General features: G+C 66.6%; 1 protein-coding gene across 4 annotated transcripts in view; it reads right to left on the reverse strand.

Moving 5' to 3' along the window:
* Positions 1 to 12,496: 12,496 nt before the first annotated feature.
* Positions 12,497 to 20,762, reverse strand: part of PRKAR1B (protein kinase cAMP-dependent type I regulatory subunit beta) — a 69,940-nt gene continuing 61,674 nt past the window's right edge. For all 4 annotated transcript variants that reach the window (XM_070064255.2, XM_070064254.2, XM_070064256.2 and 1 more), the window contains 3 exons: positions 20,455 to 20,576; positions 13,629 to 13,710; positions 12,497 to 13,207 (listed from right to left, as the gene is read on the reverse strand). In XM_070064255.2, coding sequence (XP_069920356.2) covers positions 13,035 to 13,207; positions 13,629 to 13,710; positions 20,455 to 20,576 — 377 coding nt within the window. In that variant the 3' untranslated portion in view covers positions 12,497 to 13,034. The remainder of the gene's footprint in view (positions 13,208 to 13,628; positions 13,711 to 20,454; positions 20,577 to 20,762) is intronic.

The raw sequence follows: 20,762 nt of genomic DNA on the forward strand, positions 1-20,762 counted from the left end.
ACACTGGGCTCTGAGCTCCCTACGCCGGGGTCCTCCGGGCGCTCAGAGCGCCGCCTCCGGCCACGGCGCAGCACCGAGTGCGGTACGGGCGGGCGAGGCGCGCAAGGCTGCGGCTGGGGCGGCCTGGACGGCTCCCGCTCCGCGAGAGGGCGGGCGCGCCGGGGCGGGAGGGTCCCGCCTGCCAGAGGCCGGCCAGGGTCCCCCGCGAGGGGGCGGGCGCGCCCCGGTGCTGGAGCTAGGGATGCCGCGGGCCCCATGGACCTCAACGCAGACGGCCTAGGCCTCGGGGAGCCAGGAGACACCCTGGAGGGGGGTCGGTGGTCAACGCCCCTATCCCTGAGGATCACGCCTGCGCCCCCCGCCCGCCAGACTAAGGAGGTGTTGGCACAGCCCCGCGGTTGGTCTTCTCGCCCAGGCCGGCCGGCTCCCGCATTTCAAAGGCCGGCGGCGAGGGCGCTTCTGGGGCGCTCTCCTCCCCCAAATGCCAGGGGCGAGGCCTCTCCCGCGGTCCCTGAGGACTGCGACCCCCGCCGCCCCGTGTGCTCTCCGCGTGGCCAGTGGAAGGGGTGCGAAGGGGAACCCGAGAGCGTTGAGAAGCCCCCGAAAGCCCAACCTTGCCCCCCTCACTGGATGGGCCCGCCTCCCGGCTTTGGAGTCGTGGTGACCCACGTGGCGGCCAGGCTGGACCCCGCCACTGACCCCGGAGTTGTGCGCAGGGGTCCCGCTCGGCCCCGAACGTGGCGTGATATGCTGGGGTGCGGACCCCCGCACGGAGGCCCACAGCTTCCTGGGTGTCCCCGGCCTTGCGCTGCGGGGGCGCCACCTTAGGGCGCGGGCCTCCCCCAGACCGCCGGCCGCTATTAAAAATAAAACTGCGACCCGTCGCCATAGCGACCACGACAACAGCAGCCGCACGAGGGAGGTGCGACCTTGGGGGCGCGCGACGGCCGCCTCCGAGGGGCACTCGGGGCCCGACGCGCCCCCCATCCGGGACGGGGGACTCCCTCACCGGCCGCCACTCGCTCCCTGGGTCCCCGCCCCGCATCAGCGCGATTGCGGGAGTGGACACTGAGCCCGCGGGCCCGACTGCAGGCCAGAGGTCTCTAGCTTGGGTGGGCGTCCACGCCCCCTGGACACCGCCCCTCGGCGCGGGGGTCACGTGCGCCGGGCTGGTAGGGAACCGCGTCTCACGTCCAGCCGCTATTAGACGGTTCGCAGGGTTCACGGCAGACATCTGATAATGAGGCTAAATATACCCTGGAGTGCGGGGGCGGCTGCCGCCCGGGAGCGTGGGCGCGGTGCTCCGAGCTCCGCGGGGCATCCCCGCCCGGGGCCCCAGAGCTAGGCCTCCACCGGGGACGACCCCCACCCCGGCCCGCCAGCCGCCCCAGACATCCACGGACCCCGGAGCGGGTGGGGCCGCGGAGCTGCACCTGGCGGCCCGGGGTGTCCGGTCGCCCCCAGAGCCGATGCTTCCGGCCCATGGGGGCGTCCCTGGCGCGCCCCGACGCGCCCGCGGGCGTAATTGAGGTGAGTCAGGTGCTGCAAATAGACCGGGGGCGGGGCGGGGGGGAGCCCGGAGACCTCCTTCCCCCGGGAGAAGGACGGGTCCTGAGGACAGGGGTAGCAGCTCCGTGGAGACACCGCCCTTCATCAACGGATGCCCGAGCCAGCGTTTTCCACTTGTGCACCCGTGTGTGCATGGGTGTCCCGTGTGTGTGTGCATGTGTGCCTGCTCACTGCTGCACTGCAGGTCCCCCGCCCCAGGCCTGGCACCCTCAAGTGCTGGGTGGACGCCGCCTTCCTGTAGCCACACGGTGCCAGGCTGGGAGCTGAGTGCTTATGCTCAGGGCCCCAGAGAGCTGGCACCATCTGAGATTCACCACCACTCCCACCTGTCCCCTCCCTATTGGGGAAGGGGTGCGGGGTGCACCCAAGCATCCTCTGTCCCTTGGTCCTGGTCCTGGACTGCCCCGAGCCTCAGTCCCACACCTGGAAAGTAGGAGGCCAGCCACGGTCCCCAAGCTGGGGTCCCAGCCAGGACACCCGGGCTGTGCAGGTGGGACCAGCTGAGCGGGGCATCCAGCCTGGGCCCCTGAGCCAGAGCGGATTCCAGAACGAGGGTTTCCCTTTATCTCTGAGCGAGGCTTTCTTCCTTCTGGGCAATTAAGCCGGAGGCTCGGCCCCTTGAAGATCAAACGCGCAGAGTGCAGGCGCTAATTAAGTCATTATCCGGGGCCGCCCCAGGCCCAGCCGGGATCAGGCCTTTCCAGTCCAGGCTCCCCGGGGAGGGAGATAAGCGGCCGGCCGGGTGGGAAGGCCCTCCCAGTCCCGAGGGCGGTGCCTGCCCTGGAGGTGCACACACAGGAGTCCCGCAGTCCTGCATTTTGTGAATGGAGGCCTCCAGCGAGGCCGAAGAGGCCAGCTCCTGTCCAGCACGGGACAGGGCGGCCGTGGGGAGTGAGCCTGGGCCCGCCGCAGGGCAGGGAGCGGACGTCCCAGTGGTGTCCGTGCGAAGCTGTCCTCACCTGTCCGCCTGTGCCTGTTCACGGTGGCTCTCGGGGGTCCAGAACTCACAGCACACGGCGGGCGGCCCCCTCCTCATCCCCGGGATGAAAGGTGAGAGCCGACTCAGGGGTCGCTTTGGAAAATGAGCACGCGGCACTCGGCAGACGCGTGTGTGCCCACCCAAGGCCCCCAGGGACCCACCACGGACCCACCACGTCCCAGAGAAAGGATAAACCAGCGACCAGGCATGAATGTCAGGGTGTGTGGGCAGCAGGCAGGAGCAGCTGGGGCGGGGGAGGGGTGAGCGGAGGCCCTGAGACCCAGGAGAGGGGTTCGGGTTTTATTCTGGGGCCGCGGGACCCTGGACACAGCAGAGTGTGGCAAGACAGAACCTGGATGCCTGCTCTCTCGGGAGGCGGGCTCTCCCCACGGGCACTGGGGCTGGCTGGGGGGCTCCTGGCTCTGGCGCAAGTCTCTGGAAGCCAGCTGGGGCCCCTCCCAGCACAGCTGGGGAGGGCTCCGCCTCTGCTTCGGCAGCCACCGGTCACAGCATGTCCCAGCCTCCCAGCATGGCCCAGCCTCCATGCCATGGTTCTCGGCTGTCCCAAGCCATGCACTCCGGAGGAGAGCAGAGAGGCCAGCGGCAAGGATCAAGCAGACAGACTCAAAACTGCCCCCCCTCAAGGCCGGAGAGTGGCTGGAGGAGGACCGGAGTGGCCGCAGGGACACCTGTCGGAACCCGCACCCTGGACGACAGTTGGCCACACAGGAGACTGAGTCAGTGCTGGACCGAGCCCTGGCCCCTGCGGCCCAGCTCACGACCCCGTTCTGCAAGGCCGCCACCAAGACAGGTCCCCGAGCAGCGGCGCTGGCCGCCCCACCCCCGGGCCGGGCTGTCCAGCAGCGAGAAAGCCACTCAGAGCCCTCAGGGGGCTTCCTGGGGCTGGGTCTCATGTCCCACAGGTGGGCGAGGGCAAAGGTCACCTCACCCAATGAGCAGGTCAAGGTCAACTGGTGCGGCAGGGCTGAATGTCCAGCCTGGGGCAGCACCGAAGCCAAGCTCTGGCCCTGGGAGGCAGGTGGAGGAGGCAGCAGGGCCTGGCGCGGGCTGTGCAGGGGAGGGTCTTCATGGCTAGGGAGACCTGCACCCCGGCAGCTCCTGGGTTCCCCAGTTGAGCTTTCCAGAAAGGAGCTCCTGGAGCAGAGCTGGGCTGTGGGAAGGGTACAGCCCACCCTCGCCCGCCCAGGGCAGGGGCTCCAGGAGCCACACAGGTGCAGGTGTGGAAGGGACAGAAACTTCTCCAGGAGAACAGGAAGTCACAGAGCCAGACAGAGAGGAGGGCACCCGGCACAATGGCCAGTATGGACATAGGACGGAAGGACGCTGTATACACCCGGACGGGCCTGGAAACTGAGCTGGGCAGGGGACAGGCGAGCTCGGGCCCCAGGGGACAGCCAGCCACGCATTCACCTGCTGTGGTCTGCCAGACGTGTCCATGTGGTCTCAAGGACACAAGAAAAGCCCAGATGGAGGCGTCCAGGGAACCCCGGGCCTGCCCCTTCAGCTATGTCACCTGGCTGTGACAGGAGCTCCAGAGAGGGGCTGAGGGGGAAGCGCCCGCCCAGAGCAGCTCTGGCCTTGCAGCCGTGAGAGCGCGAGGTGGAGCCCGTGGTGGGCTGGGGGCAGGGGTCACTGTGGCTGCAGCTTCCATCCCAACAGGAGGCATGGGTGCTGAACGGGCCGGTCCAGATGATGGCTACAGACAGACACATGGCGGACCTGCCTGACAGGTGTGTAGGTAGAGAGACGATAGGGACACAGGCGGGCAGACGTGATAGATAGACTACAGACAGACGTGCGATGGGGGGATGGACAGCGACAGACCAGGAGGGTGGCTAGGGAAGAAGAGGGAGTGGCCAGCACGTAGCTATTTGCTGTTCAATCCTTATGACTTTTCTGCAGAATCGAATTTTTTCAAAATAAAAAGTGTCGGAAAATGCAAATTCCCATTTCCTAGTTTTCCCATAATCGTTGTAGGGCAGAGAAATGTCAGAGCTTAGGACAGAGAGCAAATCATACAGCAGAAACAGGAGTGCTGGGTTTCACACTTTTTAAAAAAATTCTCTGTGGGGCAGTGGACTAAGCCTCCTCCTGCAGCACCAGCGTCCCCTCTGTGCGCCGGTTCGAGTCCCGGCTGCTCCACTTCTGATCCAGCTCTCTGCAGTGGCCTGGGGAGCAGTGGAGGATGGCCAGGTGCTTGGGCCCCTGGATGAACTCCTGGCCCTGGATCGGTCCAACCCTGACTGTTGCGACTGTCTGGGGAGTGAACCAGCAGATGCAAGACCTCTCTCTCTCTCTCTCTCTCTCTCTCTCTCTCAGCTCTGCCTTTCAAGTAAATAATAGAGAAATCTCTATTTTAAAAAATTACGTTTTTCCTGAATCTGTAAAGTTCCCTCATAGAAGCCAAATTTCTGTGTTTCGGTCTCTGCTCGCCTCGTCCACACACAGAAGGGAGGACGCCGGGAGTGACCCATGGAGGACCCCGCTGGGGACGTCGGGTGAGGTCAGGCCTGGCCACGGCCCTGACCCTGTCATGCACATTTGGTGCCCGGCCTAACGTGGGCAAAGGGGTCGCAGCCGCGGGACTGGAACGGGACCACCTGGGAGGAGCGGACGCCCAGACCCCCACAGCCCTGCTGCAGCCAGAAACTGCACACGCTCACACATGCTAACACATGCTAACATGCAATGACACTGCACATGCTAACAATGCTGACACTGCACACCCTAACATGTTGACAGTGCACATGCTGACACTGCATGGACTGTAACATGTGCTAACACGCACTAACAACACACTAGCTAACACACATTAACTAGTTAGCACACATTAACACATGCTGACACTATACACATACACACACTGCACATGCTCTAACATGTGCTGACACTGCACACTAACACGTGCTGACACTGCACACTAACACGTGCTGACACTGCACATGCTCTAACACGTGCTGACACTGCACACTGACACGTGCTGACACCACACATGCTCTAACATGTGCTGACACTGCACAGACACGTGCTGACACTGCACACTAACACGTGCTGACACTGCACATGCTCTAACATGTGCTGACACTGCACACTGACACGTGCTGACACTGCACACTAACACGTGCTGACACCGCACATGCTCTAACATGTGCTGACACTGCACAGACACGTGCTGACACTGCACACTAACACGTGCTGACACTGCACACTAACACGTGCTGACACTGCACATGCTCTAACATGTGCTGACACTGCACACTGACACGTGCTGACACTGCACACTAACACGTGCTGACACCGCACATGCTCTAACATGTGCTGACACTGCACAGACACGTGCTGACACTGCACACTAACACGTGCTGACACTGCACACTAACACGTGCTGACACCACACATGCTCTAACATGTGCTGACACTGCACACTGACACGTGCTGACACTGCACACTAACACGTGCTGACACCACACATGCTCTAACATGTGCTGACACTGCACACTGACACGTGCTGACACCGCACATGCTCTAACATGTGCTGACACTGCACATTGACACGTGCTGACACTGCACACTGACACGTGCTGACACTGCACACTAACACGTGCTGACACCGCACATGCTCTAACATGTGCTGACACTGCACACTAACACGTGCTGACACTGCACATGCTCTAACATGTGCTGACACTGCACAGACACGTGCTGACACCACACATGCTCTAACATGTGCTGACACTGCACACTAACACGTGCTGGCACCGCACATGCTCTAACATGTGCTGACACTGCACACTAACACGTGCTGACACTGCACATGCTCTAACATGTCTGACACTGCACACTGACACGTGCTGACACCGCACATGCTCTAACATGTCTGACACTGCACACTGACACGTGCTGACACCGCACATGCTCTAACATGTGCTGACACTGCACACTGACACGTGCTGACACCGCACATGCTCTAACGTGCTGACACTGCACACGCTAACACTGCACACGCTCTAACATGCGGCGGCTCCTTTGCAGTTGCTCATGGGCATCTGTCTCACGAGAGACACCTGGTGTCGGCAGCCTGGCCCTGCTCAGCCCCACAGAGCCCTCCCCGTGCGGGCCTCCTGGCAGCCCCCACGGCTGTCTCCTGGTAGCTGACCCCAGGCCAGCTCAGCTGTGGCTCCACCTCAGTTTCCCCACCTGGCGGTCATGGTGCGGAAGGAGCAGGAGCACCCCCTGTGCCATCCCACGCCCACCCCAGGGCCTGGCTCCCCGAGGGACCCTGTCCTGGGCACTGGAGGTCCCCCCAGACCAGGCCTTGGGGCGAGGACCTCTCCACCCAGGGCAAGAGAGGGAGACAGGAAGGAAGGGCCCCGCCCCCATGTGTGACAGACAGGAAGGGAGGCGGCCACAGCCCGCCCACCTCTGTGCTGTGGGCACCCGGAGGCAGAACAGGCTGGCTGAGCCAGGCCCTGCTCCAGGGCAGCTTCAGGTGGGGCTGGATCAGGGCACCCTGTGCCTCCCAGGGCCGAGATGGCAGCCGCACCCCCAGCCCAGCCACTGACTGCCCGGGGCCGGCCAGGAGGCCTCTGCCTGGAGACCAGGCTGGAGACCCCAACCCCGGCCCAGGAGCCCTGTGTGTACTGGGGAGCAGACCCTTCCTCCCCTGGGTGAGCCAGGAGCCCCGCCCCCATGGACGGTGCAGGTGGACAAAGAGACACAGGAGCCGAGACTTCAGCTGCCGGCCGGGGGCTGGGGGCTCGGGGGCTCGGCTGGGTGCTTCCAGCTTTGGGGACGGGGAAGTCCATCAACAGTGACGGACAGGGGACAGGGGGTGGGACTTTAGGCCCCGTCCAATCAGGGCCCAGCTCGGAGTCTGAGCTCCTTGGGGACGTCCTGGTGGCCCGGGCTTCCTCGCCCACGTTCAGAGGGAGTGAGATGCTGGGACCGATGATGCGGTCTCGCGGCCTGCTGCCGTCCACGGCCCTCGTGTGTGTGACCCTCGGGGCAGCCAGACGCTCCCTCCCCTCTGCGGGCCTCTGCATCCCCACCCCCTCCTCCACCCACACTCACCCGTGCGTCCCCCAGACCCGCGGCAGCTCTCCCAAGCCAGGCCCTGACTGCCGAACTCTGATGAAGTCCCAGCCCCAGAGCCACCGCCCCTGGTGGGAGGCAGCAAGCCCCCAGGGTCAGGCCCAACTCAGGTCGCCCAGGAACGAGGGACCAGGCTGGGGAGAGCCTCTGGGGTACCCGGGTGCCCACCACACAGAGCCTAGATGCTGAGAGGCTGCAGGGTCCCTGGGTGAGGGCGGGCGGCCCAGGCCAGGTTGGGGCTCAGTCTCTTTCCAGAATGCTCTAGAATGTTCCAGGGCAGATGTGGTGGCATCTGCTGTGGGCTTCTCTGCTCCTACAGAACCAAACCCTCCAAGATGGACAGGCTTCCTGGCTCCCAAGGGCCAGCTCCTATGGACAGGTCACTGACCACAGCAAGGCCCAAGCCTCTGCAAGGCTCGCTGGTCACCCAGAGCAGACGCAGGGGCCAAGGGAAGCCGCAGCACCGGCTCCAGGGCCGGTAAGGAGGACACGCAGCCAGCTCCAGCCTCTAGCAGGCCGCAGGCAGGGACGGAGCCTGCACAGGGCCTGGTGCCTGCCCCATGGCCTTGGCCCTGTAGGGTGTCCCTGGGCCTGAGACCGCAGGCCAGGGAGTGGATGCCCCAGCCCACACACAGGTGCACGCTGAGCCAAGTGGCCAGGTCCCTGGAGGGCCCAAAGTGGAACCTGAGAGGGCTTCAAGGAGGAGGTGGCAGCCCCCGGGCAGGGATTTTCTCCCTCTCAGCAGGGCCCCACCCCTCTTATCTCTCAGGGGAGCTGCGCCAGGGACCTCCCCGAGGAGGCTCTGCCCAGGCCTGCGTCTGCATCATCAGCCAGGAACGTGCTGGAACCACTTCCAGTTCCTCCCCCACACTGCCCCCACGCCCGCCCACCGCTTCCTGACCAGAGAATCTGGGAGTAGAGGGCGGGGCCGCACAGCTCCTCCCCGACGCCCACCCTGAGGCTCTAGGCGAGGGAGGTGGGGGGAGGGCTGGGACCCCTTCCTCCTGTGGGCCTCCTGCTCTCCTAGGGGCCTCCCGGGAGGGCACTGCTCACCCCCTCCTCCCAAGCCGGGTCCTTTAGGGTTGCCCCGTGTGTCCACTGCAGGGGCTGGGAGGTTGGGTGGGCGTGGCCGCCCCAGCTCCCACTAGGAGAGAGGTGGCCGGGCGAGGGGGTGCAGGACAGGCGGGGCGGGGGCTGCCCACGCTCTGCACCCCGGCAGCACTGATGCACACTACACCACACTGCTGGGCCACACGTGTGGTTTCTGCATCGGCCCCCAGGATGGCCAGGGAGGGGGTGCAGCCGCCAAGGTCCTGGCTCCGCTGCAGGTGTGGCCTGGGGGCCCCTTGCCACGGCCCCTCCTGAACTCCTTTCCTTGTGGTGGGTGCCGCGGCCCTGCAGGTGCCCCCACAGCGGCCGCCCTACCCCCAGCCCAGGCGCACATCTGGTGAAGCCGAGGGCCGGGGCTGTCGCGGTCTCTTGGACCAGCGCTCCGTCCGCGTGAGGAGAGCCCCACAACCTCGTGCCACGTCTGTGCCGGGCCCGTCTCCGATCGCACACCCAACCCCAGGGTGCAAAGGGGTCGTTCCCATCTCCAAGATGGGACCGCTGAGGCTCGGAGAAGCCGGGGACCTCGCCTGATACCACCCAGCTGACAGGAGCGAGGCCCAGGGTGTGAGGCGAAGGAGCGCCCGCCACGGTGCTGGCCAGGCAGAGCCAGCCACGCTGCCTGTCCGGGGCTCCCCAAGTGCCCCAGGGGGACCTCGCCGGCTGCAAAAGCACACGCAACGCTCGGCCCAGGAAGCTGCCAAGGGCCGAGGGTCCCGCGTGGGTCAAGTCTGCAGGGACCCTTAAGGGGCTCTGCCCTAGATGGAGCCTGGCCTGGGGCGAGACCCCTACAGGGATCCCCAGGGACCCCAACTCAGACCCAAGCCCAGCACGTGCACCTGCCATCCAGACACCTGCATGAGGTTGCTGGTCTCCGGGCCCAGGTCAACAGCTACGCTGGCCAGGTCAGGCCAGACCAGAGCAGACCAGACCAAGCCGATCCAATCCAGAACAGGCCAGGCCGGGCAGAGGCTGGGAGAAGCTGGAGGTGTGGCTGGGAAGCGAGTCACTAGCTTCCTGCTTGGGTCACATCTCGCTAGCAGAGAGCTACAGGGAGAGCTCAGCGTGGCCAGCGACCAGCAGGGCCCCGCAGCTCCCGAGTCTGAGACGACCCCGGCCCTGCTGCAGCTGCCGCGCGCTGGCCTCTGGGGGCCGTGGATCCCCAGCACCACCACCCTCCAGACACGAAGTCGCCCTCCCCACCCCGGGCCCTCCAGTGTCTCCCGGCGTGGCAGCTGGGGCCTGACCTCAAAGCGAGTCACCACCATCACCAGGGGACCTGGCCCCCCGAGCCGGGCCACGGCTGTCGTGGTCAGGCCCGCAAGGCCACGGCTGAGCCTCCTGCCAGGAACCACATGATGCCATTACACCCATTCCACAGATGTGGACATGGAGACGCACCGAGGTCATGCCCAAGGTCCACACCGGACGGAACCAGGTGCAGCCCCAGGCCGAGGCGGCAAGAGGGGCTGTGCACCTGCTGGCTCCCGGACCCAGCGCGTGGTCTGGTCATGGCAAGCTCTGGACAACAGCCCAGTGGCCAGCAGGGCGAGGGGCCCAGCTGCAGAGGGAGTCAGGGGCTGAGCCAGCAGAGCCCAGGCAGTCTCCCCAGGACCAGTGCATGGGTGACGGAGCGAGGCAGCAGAGAGCTCACCGCTCGGCCTCCTCCCCCAGGCAAGCAGACTGCCCGCGGAGGAGGACAGCGGGGGACGGGGTCTCCAGCACGGGGACGGGGGGAGCAGAAGCCAAGGTGGGGTTGGGGGCTCCCTCCTGCACAGCCTCCGTGAACCTGGCCAAGTCTGGGGCCCCCATCTGGCACCAGCGTCTGCCGTGCCAGGCGGGGACGTGGGGCCCAGGCCCGCCCAGGAGCAGGGTCCCCAGCTGCACCCACTCTCTGGGTGGCCCTGGCAAACCCCAGGTCCTCACGAGCTCCTCCCACAGGCAGCACCCTCAGCCCCAAGCCAGCCCCAGCGGATGGATTCTGATGGCTCCCATCTGGGTTGGGGGCTGCGCACTGCCCGGCTGCTGGGGTCAGGGAAACACCCAGGGGCTCTCTGCTGGGCACCCACCTGGCCCCAGGCCTCCAGGCACCGACCTAGTGCCTGGGAGCAGGTGGGAGATCCACAGCCCTGACAGGCGTGTGTGTGGGCAGTGACATTTTATTTTTTTGGAAACTTGTTTGAAAGGCAAGATTACAGAGAGAGAGAAAGGGAGCGACACACAATCTTCCATCCGCCGGTTCATTCCCCAGATGGCCGCAATGGCTGTGGCTGGGCGGGGCCGGAACCAGGAAGGCAGGAGCTTCATCCAGGTCTCCCGTGCAGGTGCAGGGGTCCAAGCACTTGGGCCATCTTCTACTGCTTTCCCAGGCCATCAGCAGGGAGCTGGATGGGAAGTGGAGCAGCCGGGACTCAAACCGGCGCCCATATGGGATGGCGGCATCACAAGCAGCGGCTTTACCCGCTGCTCCACAGCGCCAGCCCCGAGAAGCGACATTCAAATGGACACCACAGGGTGAGCGTTTGGCTTAGCAGTTAAGACCCCGTGGCCCACAGTGGAGGACGTGGGCTCCGTACCTGGCCCTGGCTCCTGCTGATGCACCTGGGGGAGGGCGGCAGTGGTGGCCCAAGTCCTTGTGCACCTGCCGCCCACACGGGAGACTGGGTTGAGTTCCAGGCCCTGGCCCAGCCCCGGCCGCTGAGGGCCTTTGGAGAGTGAAGACACAGGCTGCGTACAAACAGGAGCACATGGGGCTCTGGGGACCGAGCTCTGCTCCCCCGCCCAGCTGGGGGTGCACAGATCCCGCGGCTTGGGTCCCTGTGGACTTGTGGTCCTCCTGGGCTAGGAGGTGTCCGGTGCGGGAGGCTGGTGCCCACTGACCAAGACCACTGGGGGCTCAGGGCTGCAGGGCAGGGGCTGCTGCTCCCCCTGGGCGAGGCGTGTGCTGGCCGCGGCTCCACCCGGGCGTCCCCGAGCGAGTGGCTGGGACGTCCCACTCGGGGTTCTGGAGGGCTCCTGACGTCCACCTGGCCTCTGCCCCGTGGGATCCAGGCCTGAGGACGCTCCTCCCGGCCACAGCTGGTCGCTCCGTCCCCGTGCAAATGGCGATACGTCCCGTCTGATCGGACTCTGCTTTCATGGACTGTCTCGTGTCAGGGTCTGAGAGCCGACGGCCGAGCCCGTGACCCCCACGGCTCTCTGGGTGCCCCCGTTCTACAGCCCAGGGTCTCCGTGTGTCCCCGGGGAGGCCAGCCCCACCACGATTCCTCCTCTGGCCTGCGGACGCCACACCTGCACGGCCTCTTTCTGCCACGACCCACCCACTTCTGTTTTCCATTCACAGCCCTGGGCTGGGGCTCGGGGACCCTGGCGCTGGCCATCCCTGGACACTGCCAGCAGCAGCCTCAGGGCCTCCATGTCCACCTCGAGGCCCTAAAGACGGCCACAAGTGGCAGGGCCACGCCAGGCCGGGGGGGCAGCGAGGGAGCTGGGCCCTGCCTGCGTGGCTGCCCCAGCGCAGCCCCCACGCCTGCCAGTGACGCTGGGGGAGGGGCCTGGGGGAGGCGCCCCCGTGAGGTCAGGCTCGGTCCAGGAAGACGGAGGCGGCGGCAGCTAAGAATGTGCTCATGCCCCCGACCTGCATCCCCCGGGGTGGCCGTGCCCCCCGTGTCTCACCACTGGGAGGGAACGAGAAGCACCCCCCAAAAGACTTCAGACCAGAGCCTCCGGGCGGGGGTCCTCATCGCACATTTAATGCTCATGCAGCGTCGAGCGGGGAGGGGCGCAGGGCCACGGACACGGGGCCACGGACGGGGGCAGCGCGGCACCCAGGCTGGGGCGCGGGCATCGGCGGGGGTCGGGAATGGGGCTGGGATGGGTGGGGGCAGGGGGAACTCAGCCCCCTGTGGTTTACCCAGGATGCCGCTCTCCCTCCCAGGGTCACGGGAAGCCACCCGGCACACACAGAGGCAGCCCTGCCTCGCGGTCCCTGGACCCGGCCAAGTGTCCGTCAGGAGGCCCCTCCCACCTGGGGACTTTCCAGAAGGGCCGAGGACAAGCAGGGACGCCTGGCCGGCTCCTCCCACGTCCGCAGCCGCAGCCCGGGACCCTGGGCCAGGGCCCTGGAGGGCGCTGTGGCCGGCGGCGCCGGGGGGCACGGCAGGGGCCTGGGCTGGGTTCTGTTCGCTGCCTTGTTTCTGAAACGCAGGAGGCGGCTGTTTATTCCAGAAACTGAGTCCAGAGGCCGGGCCGGGCCCGCCGCGGGCGCTCAGACGGTGAGGGAGATGAAGCTGTTGTAGCGCTGGATGTTCCGCTTGAGGATGTCGGAGCAGGGGCCCAGCACCCGCTCGAAGCGCGGCCGGTCCAGCTTCACGCACTTGAGGGGGCCACGGGCCACCACCGTGGCCGCACGCGGCCGGTTCAGCAGCAGCGCAATCTCCCCTGGGAGGCGGGGGAGGGGCGGGGGGGAGGAGGGGGGAGGAGGGGGGAGAGGCGTCAGGGGCACGAGGGGCCGAGGCCGTTGGGGCGGACACGGCTCCCCTTCAGGGCAGTGCTGGCCGGAGGGGAGGCGGCAGAGCCTGCCACGTGCCAGCAGCGGCCTGAGTGGACGTGAGTCCCTGAAGTGCCCGGGGCACTTCCACATCCTGGCCGACCCCCCTCTGGGAGGCCCCTGCGTGGCTGGCACCGTGGGCTGTGGCACCGGCCTCCCTCACACCCACCGGGCTCCAGGTGTAGGAATGCTGGACCGACACCCTGGAACAGGGTCTGGGGAGACTCCGCGGAGCCCTCTGTCCCAGCTGCAGGGCGGCTCAGCCCCCGCCCCCTGAGAGCTCCCCCAGGACCCACGGGAGGGGACACTCACCAAAGTAGTCGGAGGGCCCAAGGCGGCCGACCTCCACGTACTCCTCGCTGGGGGACCGGCGCTGCAGCACGGAGGCGGTGCCCTGTGGGCCCGAGGGGCAGTGAGAGCCGGACGTATGGGGGACACTCGCCCCCACTGCCCAACCCATGCACCTGTCTCCACCGCGCCGGAACGCGGCCCCCAGGCCTCGCTCTCCGCGGGGCAGCCAGCGTTCCCGTAGCCCCCACCCCAGCCCAGACGCAGTTTTCCGATGGGAAACTCCGGGGGTGCAACCAAGGGGTCGGAATCTGTCGGGGGCCCTGGCGCTCAGAGCTGACCTTGGGTTAACCGCCAAGGCCCAGCCGGGCGTCCAGCCATGCGGGGGCTCCCCGGGGGCAGACGGGAGCTGGCTCAGGCTCAGGCGCCCCGGCTACGCGGTGGGGCCCCGACCCCCATGCAGGGGAGCAGGCGGCGCCGGCTCAGCGATTAACAGGCATGGGAAGAGCAGGGGCGGCCACGGAGGAGCCTCGGACAGCCGGGCGGCTGCTGTCCAAATGCCCCCCACTCCAGCCACCACGTGCGGTACGGCAGGGTCAGGCGGGCTGGCCCAGGCCCCACCTCAGGCCACTGTGAAGACAAAGGTTTGCACCCCGACGCAGGAATCAGCGGCTCCGACTCTGGGGGGCTCGCACACCCCATGTCCAGGTGGGCTCCCTGGGCTGGCTGTGCCCAGGTTAATGAGTGACTCCTGCCTTCCACAGTCTGCGGCACACGCCGCAGCCGCCGTGCCTAGAATCTGCAGGCACCAATTGGCAGCCCCCGGGAGCGGGTCCCCGCCGGGCGCCGGGCTCTGGGTGTTTACCGAGCCAGCGGAGGCAGCAGCGGAACACGCATGCGGCGGGCGCCCGGGGAGCTGGGGTGCTGAAGGCGCCAGGACAGCGCCCGGTCCCGGTCCAGTGCCGGCTCAGCTGGGTGCTCAGCACGGCTCTGGGTTCCGTGGCCCACGTGGGAGGCCGTCGCTGAGGGCGACACGCGTGGGGGCTGAAGCCGCTGGCCTTGCTCCTGCCCAGGGTGACCCCGGGCCCGTGGCTAACATTGCGGTTCCTGCCTTTCAAGTTCGCGCTGCTCCCAGAACCCAGCACGCGGCTCAGCCGGGGCCTGCTCGGCGGCACGGTCCCCGGCACCCACGCCCCGACCTTGGTGTCCGCCGCCCGCCCGCCCGAGCCTCCTGGTGCTGCACATGGCGCTCCTGGGTGACGAGCTGTGTTCACCTTCGTCCCCAGAAGTCAGGCAGCCAGCTGGCCCGTGGGTCTGCCCCCCGCCCTGGGCCCTGGGTCTCGGCGGGGTCACAGCCCTCTCAGTGGGTCCAGGAGTCACCACGTGCCACCTGTGGGAAACCCTTCCGGAAGCGTCCACAACCCCCCTCACACCTCGCTGGCCAGAACAGGTCTCTGGCTAACCCTGGGGGAGCAGAGGGGCCCCTCGTGGACGCGGCTCCCCGTCTTGGAGTCAGGGCGACTGGAGCATAAGATTCCATAAAGGGGTCCAAAGAGGGCCTCTGCACCCACAGCCTGTGTCCACACAGGGCCCTGACGGCGTCCGGCCTCCCCACAGATGCCAGCCTGCTGTGCGCCAACCTCGTCCACAGGGCCTGGGCGTCCACAACCCTCCGGCCAGGACGCCTGCCCCCACCAGGACGTCCCAGCAGCCCCACTCACCGGCCAAGCCGCCCAGCACCCCCTGAAGCGCGGCCGCTGGCCAGAGCAGCAGAGCTTTCTGGAAACACAGGGGCCCAAGGACGAACACGTGCTGACCTCAGTGCCGCGCTTCAGGGAGCCGGCGGCACGGCTGGAACCCAGCGCTGCCCAGGCCCTCGGGCCTCCAGGCCGCCTCTCAGAAAGGCTGCAGGGGCACGTGGGGTGGTCAGCGGCGCTGACCACCCCAGAGGGGCCTCTTTACACTGCCCAGTCACCCTGAACCCATGTGGGACCCCGCACCCCACAGGAGAGAGCCTGGCTGCACCCAGCTGCCTGCTGACGCTCGCCCTGGCTTTGGCCTGGCCCAGCCCTGGCTGCTGCGGGCGCCGGGGCGTGAACCAGCAGATACAGGATCTCTGTCTGTCTGTCTGTCTAGGTGTGTGTATGTCTCTTTTTCTCTGCGTTTCTGCTTTGCTAAATAAAGTTAGCATAAATATATATTTTTTTAAGTCAGAAAGATGAACTCATTCTGCTCAGCATGGGGAGACGGAAGGAGGTGGCCACAGGATGAGGCCAGCGGGGCACATCCCGGGTCCCCTGGAGACCGGTGCTTGGCCGGGCAACATGGGCACCACGAGGGCCTCACAAGGGCCTGGACATCAGACCTGGCCCAGCTGGGAAGCTATGGACACCACCCAGCTGCCCTGAGCCCCAGCTCTCCCAGGGCTAGCGAACTCGCTCAGACTCCCAGGTTCTGGGAGGCACGGGCAAGACAGTGCTTTATCACCTGCAGAGGCCGGGATCGGCAGGTGACTAGCAATGTCTGAAACCATGGACTTGGCGGTGGCTGGTGATGCCTGAAGTCTCGGACCTGTCCTGAGCCTGTTTCTCACGGTATAAACGGACAGGGTAGTGGTCACTACCTCAGTGACTTGCGAGGCCAGGGAAGAGGGCGTGGCCGTGTGGGGCCGAGTGGGGCACACCGCAAAAGCTCAGAGCTGCGTCACCGCCATTGCCACCGCCGCCGCCGCCACCCCCTGCAGCAGAGGCCTCACAGGGCACCGCGCTGGCCGCTCTTCCCAGCCCCCGGGGGCGCCCGGATCCCCGGAGTCCGGCTTGCAGCTGTGGACGCGCGGGCGCGGTGGCCGTGGGCTTCACACTCCCCGACTCCACCCCCTGCCCCGCCCTCAGCTCAGCTTCCTCCTGGTGCCGCCCACGCCCGAGCCCCCACCCTTGCGCCAGCTCCGCCCAGGGTGACCCCAGCCCTGCACCCCGAGAAGCCCCCAGAAGCCATTTTGCTGACTCTGCGCCAAGAGACGGAGCAGGAGACTCCTGAGGCCACGGACCCCCACCTAGCTGGCCCCTCCAGCTGCGTGGACCTCCCAAGACGGGGTCCCAGGCCCGTGGGGAGGGGACGCAGGGGCCGTGCCTGAGGCTGCCTGGCCAGCCCCAGCTGCACTGGGTGTCTGTTGGGGTTTTCCCAGCCCAAACATCCCCCGGCAGAAGCCCTGCCTGGCACGGAGCTTGGCTCTCCTCATACTGTGCCAGGGCCTTGGAATCCGGCACACGCGGCCACATCTGTCCGTCCGCACCGCCCGCGGGCTGGGAACGGCCTGTGGGAATCCGCCTGGTCTCCCTGGAGGGTCGTGGGAGGCAGGAAAGGCAGAGGGGGGTGGGGCGAGGCAGGCTCGTTACCAAGACAGACGTGGGCAGCTGCACCCCCGGTGAGGCCAGGCCGCTGCCTTCCTCCAGGGAACAGCCACGGGAAAACCTGGCCAGCATGCGGACAAAGCGAAGATGTCGGCCGAGCTGGGAAGTCGGCTCGCCCACCCCCGAGCCCCCGTGCTCACGTCACAGGCTGGGGGGACGTGCCCGGGACCAGCTGTCCTGCTCAGGCCCAGGGCAGCTTCCCGCAGGAGCGATGGGGCTTCAAGGGGACATGCAGCCTCAGACACAGGGTGACCAGCTGACCTGCGCCAGGGAAGGAGCTGGGGCCAAGTCCAGGGGACCTGTGTGCTTCCGGGCGGACCGCGGCTGTCGGAGCCTCCAGGGGCCCACCGGCAGCATGTGAGCAGAGGGCACGGCTGCTCCTGTGCAAGGCATGGGGCAGGCACCAGGCACCGAGTGGACACGGGCGAGGGGACGCTGCGAGCCCAGGCGTCTCGGGTCACGAGGCCACCCCAGGGCCACACGCACTGGCATCACCCCCGGGCATGCTCCACGGGGGACTGGCTCTTCCACGACCACCCGGGGACCTCGGCTTCCCAAGGGGGCTGCTCAGCCCAGTGCTGGGGACCCCACGGGGCGCTCAGGGTTCTGCAGCCTCAGGTGCCCAGTGCCATCACGGCCCCACTTGAGGCAGCACCGAAACGCAGCCAGGCTCCGGGCTGGGCCGCGCGGCCGAGGGCAGCTACAGATGCCGAGCAGGAAGTGGCCGCAAGTCCAGGAATCGCAGCCGCTGCCCCCAGGCCCCGGCCCTTCCAGACCCTTCTCTGCCCAGCAGGGGTCCTGCAGGCCCTCGGATACCCCCTGCCTCAGAGGCCAGGGTCCCTCCAGCACACCCCGCGGCATGGAGCCAATGGGCACAGAGCCAGAACCTTCCCCAGGGAACGGCGCCAAATGCGGAAATACGGCGAAGACGGGGGTCACGGAGCAGGGTGGGGGCGCTGAGTGACAGCCCTCTGTGAGCACCAGTGAAGGGACGTCCCCCATGGGCTCTGGGAGCCCTCCCGCCCCAGCGTCCAGGAGGGGGTGCGCAGGCCTGGGCGGGAGGTGGCTGGGAAAGGCTGCCCTGCAGTTGCTTCCGCGTGGCGGACGCTGGTAAAATTGATTTGCTACGCGGGAGGGGAATCCGATCCGACGTCCCCATGGCAACGGGGATGCCAGCCCTTGGGGTCCAGCTGCCCCCAGGCACATGGTTCAAATCGAGGAATGCACGGCGGGAACGCAAAACCCATTAGCTGCCCCCTCCCCAGCCCGGGAGACCCCGACGCCCCCACCCACCCCGCCCAGCTCTGGCGGCCACAGTTGGCCTGGAGTGCGGAATCAGGCGGTAAATTCTGAGGAGGAGGAGGAGGAGGAGGGAACAGCTGGGCCAGCGAGGGTCTCGGGACCCCCGCCCTCACAGTAGGCCCCAAGACACCTTCCCAGGGGACGAGTCAGGCCAATAGGGCCCGCCTCCCGCCCCCACCCAGACGCTGCCCCGACTTTGGTGGACTAGGGTCAGAGCCCCCAAGAACACCACGGCCACAGCCATGGCCATGCCCCACGGAGGCCTCGGGGCCCCGCACGTGGCCGGAGGTCAGATGTCTCCCACCCACACGGAGTCTGGCCTGAGGCTGGCAGCTGCCAGGGTCTCCCCACGCCTGTGCAGCGGCTGCTGCCCAGGTCTGTGGCCCACACAGGCCCCCACTGCTAAGTACTGTGGCCCCAGGGCCTGGGCCCAATGCCTAGGGGTGTCCACAGCCACCCACCAGGGTTGGCAGCCCGCATGCAGTCCCAGAGAGAGCAGGGTCCTGGGCAGGGTGAGGACAGGGATGAGATCAGGACCAGGGGCCTCAGAGGGCCCCACAGGGTGGCCAAGCGTCCCCTCGGGGGCCGGGTGTGGCCAGAACGGCTCTGTGCTAGGTGGCCAGTGCAGTGGAGACTTGGACAGAGTGTGAGGCAGGCAGCAAGATGCCAGGAGACCATGCCATACAAACTACACATGCGTGGCACACGCATGGCACACACTGCACACACATGACATGCTGCGTTGCATGGCACATGTACAGCATATGCATGGCACCACACCCCGGAGGCCACACCCATGCCAGCAGCCCTCACACAACCACGCCGTCCACCGAGAGTGGCTGTGTAGACCACACCCAGCACCGCTGTCAGGCTGTGCCACGCTGTGGCCAGCAGGCAGGAAACGGCCCGTGGTCAGCAGGGACACGGAGACCATGGCCACTGGAGGGCCGCCCACCCGGCCCCACCCAGCTCCACAGCAGCTTCCCCTGGCTCTGCTGGGATGGATGTCGTCCAGCAGGCCAGGACCCAGGCCACAGGCACCACCGGCCCTGAGGGATTAAGCACAGCCTGGGAGGGGCGGGGCCCGGCGTTGTCCCCCACATGGCCCTGATGGACGTGGCCCCACCTTCCCATGCAGGGTACAGTCACCCCCAGACCAGGTGGGGAAAATGTGGACCTGTGGCCCCCAGGAGCCTGGGCGCAAGTGGACACAACCACAGCCCAGCCACGTGGCTCTGTTCTTGCTCCCGGGGACAGGAAGTGCAGCCCCCAGGGTCCCAGGACAGCTCCATGCTGGCCCCATGTCCACCCTGCACCTCTGCTTCTTCCTGGGAAAGAAGGGGAGGGCTGATGGGGGCTGGGTCTCGGGAGAAGTGACGTCACAGCCACAGGCGTCCAACCCTGGCGTGTGCATCTCCTGATCTGTGACCGGGGCTGGGCTCCCCACACCAGGACGGCCATGGGGACACACAGTGAGAGAGACCTGCAGAAAACACCCTGGGGGCCACACCCCAGCGAGGACCAGGGCGGCCTCCGCACTCGGCACTGGTCGCCACCACGGCCGTCCACTCGCAGCCGAGGCCCAGCCCCCAGAGCGACTCCAGCCCCATGCACGGCACCCACGCCGTGAGCTCAGGCAGAGGCCACTGCCGCGCACTTTAAATCAGATGTCTAATCCTGACGTGCCACCGGCACCACAAGTGTGTCCTGTGTCCTGCGATCTCGTCACGTGTGCAGGCGTGTATCCATGTGTTCCGTGTCCTGCAGTCCTGTCACATGTGCAGCGTGTGTCCCCTGTGTGTGTGTGGTCCGTGTGCACCACCATATAGTCCGTGCCCTACAATCTCGTCACACGTGCAAGTGTGTACTCCCTGTGTGTTCCATGTGCTGCAATCCCAGCACGTGTGCAAGCGTGTAGCCACGTGATCCCTGTCCTCCATCTTGTCCCATGTGCAGGCATGCATCCACCATGTGATCTGTGTCTTACAACCTCGTCATGTGTGCAAGCGTGTGTGTTCCATGTGCAGGCGTGTACCCACCAACACTTCAAGAGATCCTTGGGCTTAGGGACGTGTGGATGGCGTGTGTGGCTCCACGTGGATGCCCGTGGCACGTGTGTGTGAGCGGCGCTCACTCACCTCCGTGATGATGAAGAAGTCGTCCCCGGGCTCCCCCTGGACCACGATTTTCTCTCCGTCCTCAAACTGCACGGGCTCCAGGGCGTCGGCCACCGTCAGGCGCTCCCACTTCTCCAGGGACTCTGCACGGGAGGACGGGGTCACCAGCGGCCCCACGCGGGCCAGGGTGGCCAGGGTAGCCCCCAGGTGTGCCCTCAGCAAACGCCCGGGGCGTGGTCTTGGGGACCCAGGACAGGAGTGGGGACCATGCCCTGGGCTGAGAGACTGGGCATGAGATTAGGTCTCATGGCTGCCCAATCCACAGCCAA

This window comes from Oryctolagus cuniculus, chromosome 19, assembly GCF_051225735.1.
Source record: "Oryctolagus cuniculus isolate XC-2025 breed Fujian yellow rabbit chromosome 19, ASM5122573v1, whole genome shotgun sequence".
Classification (NCBI taxonomy): Eukaryota; Metazoa; Chordata; class Mammalia; order Lagomorpha; family Leporidae; genus Oryctolagus; species Oryctolagus cuniculus.